At 52.6% G+C, this 8,428-nt stretch overlaps 1 protein-coding gene across 1 annotated transcript; it reads left to right on the forward strand.

Moving 5' to 3' along the window:
- The first annotated feature begins 573 nt into the window (after positions 1 to 573).
- On the forward strand, positions 574 to 7,118 carry Mob3c (MOB kinase activator 3C). Its single transcript, XM_051171745.1, has 3 exons — positions 574 to 699; positions 4,110 to 4,565; positions 6,748 to 7,118. Exons 2-3 carry the CDS (start codon positions 4,148 to 4,150, stop codon positions 7,044 to 7,046), a joined length of 717 nt encoding a protein of 238 aa, XP_051027702.1. The 5' UTR covers positions 574 to 699; positions 4,110 to 4,147; the 3' UTR covers positions 7,047 to 7,118.
- Positions 7,119 to 8,428: the final 1,310 nt, after the last annotated feature.

The raw sequence follows: 8,428 nt of genomic DNA on the forward strand, positions 1-8,428 counted from the left end.
GGGGGGGTGGTTGAGAGAGGGCCTCATGCATCCCTGGCTAGCTTGGAACTCAAAAAGATCTGCCTGCCTCTGCTTCCCTGGTGACAGGATGTAAATAAGGCGCCAACCTACGCCTGTCTGCATGCAGCCTCCAGTGGCGGGTTTTGAGCGCTGTGTGTGGCGGTGGGCTGAAGCTGAACAGACTGGATGCTAGGAACCCTTACCGAGGGCAGAGATAAGTGAAACTCAGATGGCTACAGGGGGGCTAGGAAACGTTTAAACCACGACCTTTTTCTTTCTGCTTCAGGCGGAAGCTGGACTTGTTCCCACTCTACAGCCTAGAAATCTGAGGCTGCCTCCTTAAGGAATATCCAGACGGTCCCTTGGGGCGACTGATAAGTTAGTCCTTTGCCCTCGTGGAGACTGAGAGCCCGACCGGACTTCCCACTTCCCGGAAAGGCTGGAGAGCAGAGTGTGTGTCCTGGGACGGGGGGGAGTCCCTTTCCCCGCCCCTCCCCGCCCCGTGGCCGCGGCGTGGCTGAGCCCGGGGCGGAGCTGGCGTCTCTTCGCGGACGGGCGGCGGGACGGCGGCCGCCGGAGCAGACTGGCGGACTGGGCGCTGAGACTAGCCCGGCGGGATCACAGGCGGGAGGACAACCCAGCGCGCTGCGGTGGGGCCCCGCAGACAGAGACTTGGAGCTGTCCACCCAGGCGGAGCGCGTGAGTGAGCACCCGGACTCCGCGCCCCCCAGGCCCAGTCTAGCTTCGACTTTCAGTTCTTCTAGGTCCTCGCGAGGCACCTTCTGGAAGCGACCCCAGCCCGAAAGCAGGGTGGCCACAGTCCTCAGCCCCGGGTCCGAGATTCACAGCGTCCGAAGACAAGACGGGTGGGGGTGGCGGTGGCGTTGGCTGTTGGGGGGCGTGTCTTCAGGAGCGGAAATGTCAGGCTGGCTCCTCTGGGTCCTAGGACCTGTTTGGTCCTAACAGCTGAAGCTAAGGGGAAGGCTTTTAGGGGCTTAGGTGGGGGAGATTCTGGCTGGAGAAGAGCTGTCTTTCTTTTCCACTTTTCTCTTCGGATCTAAAACTTAGATGTTGTACCTCAAGGCGCAGGCTAGATTCTGAGTTCAAACTAGGGCAATCTTCTAGCTGTTTGTGAGTCAGGCCAAGGGAGGGGCCTGTGTGTCCCTGGCAGGGGTCTAGGTATTAGAAACAGGCAGGGTCAGTCAGTCTCTGCTCTTCCTTTGGGAAGATTAGATCCTTGGTGACAGAGTGAGCAAACTAGTGACTTCCCCACCCAGTAATTACGGTGGAGGTCTTTGGGGAAGGGGAACAGAGGCTCCATGAGAAGCAATCTCAGGGATGGCATGAGGCTGGAGAGAAGACAGCAGTAACAGACATAGCAAGGAGGGGACTGCCCTCTTACCTCCTGTACTCACCTCCAACTTTACTCTTTCTAGGAAAAGTCCTGCCTTAAAGTTCTACAGCAAGGAGGTGGGGCTCTCCCCCCCCTCCACACACACCTCTCATCTACACCAGGCCAGTGTCCAGACAGAGTAGGAAAAGGGTCCTTTGTACCTTGTTATAAGTTGAGTCCCTCTTTATACCAAACCCCTACTTCTTATAGCTTGCTACGCAAAGCCAGGCTCTTCAGATCCTCTTTCTGGGCCTCAGTTTCCCCATCTGTTGGTGTGGAATGTGCCACTTGATTTCTCAGAGCTCTTTCAACTAGAAGGTGTGTGTGTGTGTGTGTGTTATTGTGAGTATGTAAGGGTGGGCATGCAAGTATGGAGGCCCAACATTGACATTAGTTGTCTTTCTCCCTTGCTTTTCACTTCATTTATTGAGGCAAGGTCTATTTTTAAAAATTAATTATATTTATTGATGTGTGTGCGCACGTTTGTGTACCACAGTGCACATGTGGAGGTCAAAGACAGTTTGTGGGAGTGCTCTCCTTCTACCATGTTGGTCCCAGGCATCAATCTCAGGAAAGCAAGTGTATCCATTGAAACATGTCACCAGCCCAAAGCAAGGTCTTGCTGAACCTGGGCCTTCCCAAGTCTGGCTAGTCTAGCTAGCCAGCTTACCACAGGGATCCCCTGCCTCTACCTCCAGAGCACTGGGGTTACAGGAGGCTTTTTATGGGTTCTGGAGATCCAAATGGTCCCCATGCTTGCATTTCAACTACTTTCAAGACAATTGAGTCTGCGCTTTCCCTAAAGCCTGACCAACTTTATGCCAGTCCTGCCGTGATCTGGAAAGGGGTAGGGACAGAAGCAGTCAAAGGACAGCCGCTACGCAAGGCTGAGATCTGGAGGAGGCAGCATGCAATCAGATGAGAAGTCCAGAGAGTGAGGACATGCTCAGGGATCCAGGAGAAGCCCAGGAGGGCTGCTGAAGGGGGTGGGGCAGGAAAGGAGGGGGTGTGGTTGAAAGGCAGAGAGAGAGGGAGGGAAGGAGGAAGAGAGAGAGAGAGTCAGAGTCTGTAACAACAGTAATGGGGAGGCCAATCAGAGGTAGAGGACCAGAAACCCCACTGACGGCAGTGAGTGGTTTTGGAAGCCTGTGCCCAGGAAGAGCTTAAAGGGGAGACAGCAACTTAAGTGTACAGAGCTTTCACTCAGGAAGTTCAGGTCCCAACCTGGCATTTCTTTGGGAAGAAGTTGGGGGCACAGAATAAATGAGACAGCCTTCCACATCTTCAGGCTTCTTCCAAGAGGCCAGGAGCTCTCGCTACTCTCCAAACTGCTCTCGTTTTTTTTTTTTTCCTGGTTGTTCCATTCTGTCGGCCTGCTGTGATCCAAACATGTCTGTCAGTTTGACTTGTTGACAGAGGTAGCATTCCTCTATGCACCATGCCCCTGGTCACACTAACTAATCACGTTAATCCCACCACTCTTCCCAGTTGTGCCACAGCACTGATCAACGAGAAAGGAAACTGCTTCCAAGTCAAGCCTCAGTCTGACATGAAGGCTAAGCTTTGTCTGCCTCTGTCTCAAGCCTCATTCAGTGTGGAGCTAGACTAACAAGGTCAGAGTTCAGCACAGAACCCAAGCTCATTTGGTTTATACAGCCTAGTGGTCTAAGTCTGTGGTCCGGGTTGTGCTTGGCTTGTGGCTGTTCCAGTCTTGGCAGTTGCCTGGCTCTGTGCTCCCTGATAGCTCGTGTGCATTGGTGGGGCGATGCCATGCCTGAGATGCTCAGAACCCTGACTGTATCAGGATTGCGTGGACTGATCCAGGTGATGCACACAAGTCAGCTTTGAAGCCAGGATGAGATCTCAGGACTTTGGGGGCTCTGATTGATGCCCCCTGAAGTCTGTTCTCTTCTGAGAGGCAAAGCAGATAGCCAGAAGGGCTAGCTGCTTTCTCCCCCAGCTTCTGGTGCCAGGAGCACAGTAGGCATGCTGGAAGTCCATGGAGTGTCAGGTGCAGCAGCTCATGCAGGTTTAGGAGTGAAGGAAGTTGCCTTGGAGGGAAAGAACTCTAGTCTCTGTGACAGGAAGTAGTGCTCTTCTAGGCCTGCCACCCTCCCCTTCCTGCAGAGCCTGCAGCCACACTTAAGGCCACCCAGCTAGCTATATGAGGGCCCTTTCCTCTTTCAGAGTAAAGAAAGAGAAAAGGACATTTTCGGTAGAAAAGTCCCTTCTGCTCCCTGGGAATCCCCGATGGCCGGATGGCGTTCGGGATATCCCAGAGGAAATCCAAGTCCAGGGCCCACCCCTCCTCACTCCTAGCACAGTGCAGCCAGGCTCTCTCACTACACAGCTGGCCTCTGGGGCTTCCAGAGAACGTCTTATCTGGGGTCCCTGTTCCCTGGGAGGCCTGCAGAAGCCTCTGTCACTTCTGTAATGGTCAACTGCCCTGTAAGCACCTGTTTGGAGCCCAGGCCACACCCTCTGCAATATTCAAAGAAAGCAGGAGGAAAGTAAGGAAAACAAAAGGCAGGTGGGGCTGCTGCAGGGGTGGGTGGAGGGACAATGCTTGCTAGGGGATGAAGGTTTCACTGAGGTCAAGAAATTGCCCCAAGAATGACAGCTAAGGGGAAAATGATGTGGTGGGATGCCAAAGCCCACTGTATAAGGCTCTGACCACCTACTTCCCCTGCCCTTGTCCTTGTCTGGGCATCTTCAGGTCCCTGCGCCTACACATCCAGCTCCACCTGCCTGGCCATGGCACTGTGTCTGAAGCAGGTATTTGCTAAGGACAAGACTTTCCGGCCCCGGAAGCGCTTCGAGCCTGGCACACAACGCTTTGAGCTATATAAGAAGGCACAAGCGTCACTCAAGTCCGGCCTGGACCTTCGGACTGTGGTGAGGCTGCCTCCTGGTGAGAGCATCGATGACTGGATCGCTGTGCATGTGGTGGATTTCTTCAACCGTATCAATCTCATCTATGGCACCATGGCTGAGCACTGCAGTGAGTCCAGCTGCCCAGTCATGGCTGGTGGGCCCCGCTATGAGTACCGCTGGCAGGACGAGCGCCAGTACCGGAGGCCTGCCAAGCTCTCAGCACCCCGCTATATGGCACTGCTCATGGATTGGATCGAGGGTCTCATCAATGATGAGGATGTCTTTCCTACACGTGTTGGTGAGCACCCTCTCGCTGGAGAGTTTGCATAGCCAGGGATGGTCATTCCCATATTGTAGAAGAGGAAACCAGTTGAGGCAGGGTCAAACATTTAACAAGGACTGTCTGACTCCCATTCGGAGAACCTCATGTCCAAAGCATGAGTGTTTGTTCCACTGCATATTATCCCAACATGACCACAAACAATGTTTCTCCACTTTCCAGAACAAGTGATATGTTTTTATTACTTGTTTATATCAGTTTGGGCTGATCTGGCTTCCAGCCTCCTGAGAGTCCACTGTGAATCCTGGCTCCAGGAAAGGGACGGATTGGAAGCTGGATCAGCCCAAAAGGTATCTTTCCCTCAGACTGGTTTGGTGCTCCATTGTCAGGTTCAGGCTGTGGGTCCTTTTCGTATCTCAGCAGGGCCTGGGGGGGAGGGGAGGGAAGGAGATGAACACTGTCACCCTGGCCCAGGTTCCCCACCCAGGTGTTGAGCTAAGTTCATCACAGAAGCTCCACCTGCAACCTGGGTCCCAGCACCCACCTGGGCTATAGAGATTCAAATGGGTGGGGCACATGGTCAAGCCCAGAGGGAAGAAGTCCCAGTGCTGAGGAAAGCTGGGCACTGAGTCACCATCCTCCCCAGCTGTGGCTGCCATTTCCTGCACAGTTGTGTACAACTGGCCCATTTGTTTTACACTGGAGGAAACTGAGGCGAACAATGGAAAGCACATTGAATAGAAAAGGGTTCAGAAGTAGAGCTCAGGTGTTGTGGGCCCAGGTGCCAGGGTCTAGATGGGTACAATGAGTGTGGGGACCAAGCTGGGCTCTCAGAGAGGCAGAGTGCAAGCTCCCAAAGAGCAGTGAGAAGGAAGATGTGTGGAGGTGTGTGGAGTAGGGCTGGATCTGATCCTGGCTTTTATTCCCTCTAGCCTACATCCCTGGGTCTGTGAGCCCCGGGTAAACTTTTAACCAGATGACTGGATGATTTTGTCATAGCAGAAAAGAGGATGTAAGCCACCAGGATCCCTGCCTCGGATGTGGGGCCTGTGCACACATTGCCTTCCCGTGGTTCTCGTGGCCTTTTCTGGACAGGCAGGATCTGTACCATTTATCTCTGAGAGGCAAAACTGTGCACAGAGGGAGGGATTGAATCCTGCCTCCAGTCTGGACTAATTAATAATTACGTGTCCTCAGGCAAGTGCCTTCACCTCTACACATTGCCTGCATTTTATCATATCTAGAATGGCTACCAGACCTATGAGCACAATAGGGCAGAGGTACAAAGGGCCCAGCTCAGGGCTGGGCTCACCAAGGGAAAGCTCTTCATGCTATTGGATAGCTCAAGGAATGAGTGATATCTGGAGCAGTTCCTGAAGTGTTAGCATCGGGTTGGGGGTGGCAGGGGGTAGGGGGTGTGATGGGGGTTGGGGGACCCATGAGCCAGCTATGAGAATAGTGAGCAGGGGAACTGAGGGTGTGGCTGGAGAGGGCAGTCAGGATTGTCTCATAAAGGCTTTGCTCCGTGCATGCTGGGATACTAAGACTTAACCCTGAAGGCCCGTGATTTAAAAAAATAAACAGCCCCCCTATGCTGACAACCTCCCACTGGGCTATGTAGGAGAAAGTGATGTGCATATCTCTGCAGGCATGCACGTGTCTGGGGAGAGAGGTTAGGCCATAATTTTCACTGTGGTCTGAGGCAGACTGGCCAGTGACAAGCTTGCCAAGCCTTGCTTTAAGCAGTGGGAAATGTGGAAGGTGATCCAGCAAGGAGAAGGCATTTTCAGATATGTGCTTCATTTAAAAAGGAAGATGGAGGCTGGACATGGTGCCGCACGTCTTTAATCCCAGCACTCGGGAGGCAGAGGCAGGCTTATTGCTATGAGTTTGAGGCCAGCCTAGTCTGCAAAGCGAGTCCAGGACAGTCAGAACTACACAGAGAAACCCTGTCTCCAGAAAAAAAAAAAAAAAAAGGAAAGATGGGGGCTAGGGTTAGAGCTCAATGGTGTGAATAAATTCCTGGGTTCAATTCCCAACACTTCTCCCACCCAGAAAAGAAAAGTATAGGAAAAAGCCAAACTCTTGCTCTGCCTTTCTCTATGGGTCCTGTGCTAAGGAGGGGTAAAGGCTGCCTGTGGGGAGGGGCAGCGTTCGTCCCTAGGATTTTGATCCCTCTTCCACCCCCCTCCATTGCCAGGAGTTCCCTTCCCCAAGAACTTCCAGCAGGTCTGCACCAAGATCCTGACCCGCCTCTTCCGCGTCTTTGTCCATGTCTACATCCACCACTTCGACAGCATCCTTAGCATGGGGGCGGAGGCGCACGTCAACACCTGCTACAAGCACTTTTACTACTTTATCCAGGAGTTCAGCCTGGTGGACCAGAGGGAACTAGAGCCATTGGTAAGGCCAAGTCTCCACTGCCCTTCCCTGCCGATGCTAGCCTCTAAACGCCCAGATCCGAAAGATCTGTATGAAACTCCTATGCCAGGTGGGTAAGTGAGGGGGGCAACTCACTCAACAGTGGGTTCTGTGCTCTCGTAGAGTGTTCATGGAGATGTCAGTTTACAAATCCAGTTCTGCTGCTATGGTTTGCAGCTGGGGGGGGGGGGTGGAGTCAGGCTCAATAAACCCATTGATTTGGCAAGGAGTTGCCCGGCAGGCTGAGATCAAACTAACCCTTCCTTACTTTGTGTCTCTACAGAGGGAGATGACAGAACGGATCTGTCACTGAGTCCAGATCTGGATGTTGTTGCCTATGAGATGGACCATCTGAACACAGTGTAGCTGGGAGAGGGGCCCCTTAGGAGCCTTTGGTAAAGCAACCTGAAGGCCTATAGGACACCTCTATATACCCAACACCTCTGGACTTCTCAGAAGTCTGTGTGTCCCTGCATGCATGGAGAAGGGAGGGCTTCAAGTGAGCCACAGAAGGAAAGGAGGAGTTTAGCCCCTCACATCAAGTCCAAGAGTTGGGTACACTACCAGGTTTCTGCTCTGATACTTCACCCTTTCACCCAACCATGGTGGTTCCTAGAGGTGTGTGGGGGAATATGGGTGTGGCTGAAGTGAGGACAAGAAAATTATAAGAGAGTGAGTGCCTGTATCTGAGCAGGGGTGTGTATGTCTGTGTGTATGTGTATGTGTGTGTGTGTGCGTGCACGCACACATGCACATGTGAATTGACTGTGGGATTTGTCTGAGGGATCCAGGTCTTTCTTGGCACATAGTAGGCCCTCCTCATGCTATATGGATGGATGGATAGATGGACGGATAGACGGATGGGCAGGCTGACCATAAATCCATGATTATTATAGGAATGATGGCAACTTTAGTGACCCAACTCAGCTCTGACCATGTACATGTAGACAGAACTGTACCTCTGAATCTTCTAGACTACCATTTTCTATCAACAGGAGTCCCAAGCAGTTGGGTAAAGGTTAGGAAGTACAGCTTTGCCTTGAGTTCCTTAAACCTCTGACCTACCACCATATGTGCTGCTTTGTTCAGCCAAGGATGTCCATGAATTGTCATTTCACTCATCTCTCTGCCTCCAGAAGGGCTGATATCATAAATCTCTAAGCTGGGCAGTGGTGGCTCATGCCCTTAATCTTAGCACTTAGGAGGCAGACATAGAGTTCAAGGCCAGCCTGGTCTACAGAGGGAGTCCAGGACAGCCAGGGTTACATCAAGAAACCCTGTCTAAAGAAAACAAACCGGAAGCCTCTTGAGGGTTGAGATTGATCCCTCATGCCCACAAAGGGCCCTGGATCTTGAACTTGGACTTCAGTCTCGAACCCAGAACCTACTGATGTGACTGAAGGCCAGCACAAAATAGCCCTCCAGACCAGAGAGCCACTGGAACTTGAATCGGGGAATCC

This window comes from Acomys russatus, chromosome 29 (genome assembly GCF_903995435.1).
Source record: "Acomys russatus chromosome 29, mAcoRus1.1, whole genome shotgun sequence".
Classification (NCBI taxonomy): domain Eukaryota; kingdom Metazoa; phylum Chordata; class Mammalia; order Rodentia; family Muridae; genus Acomys; species Acomys russatus.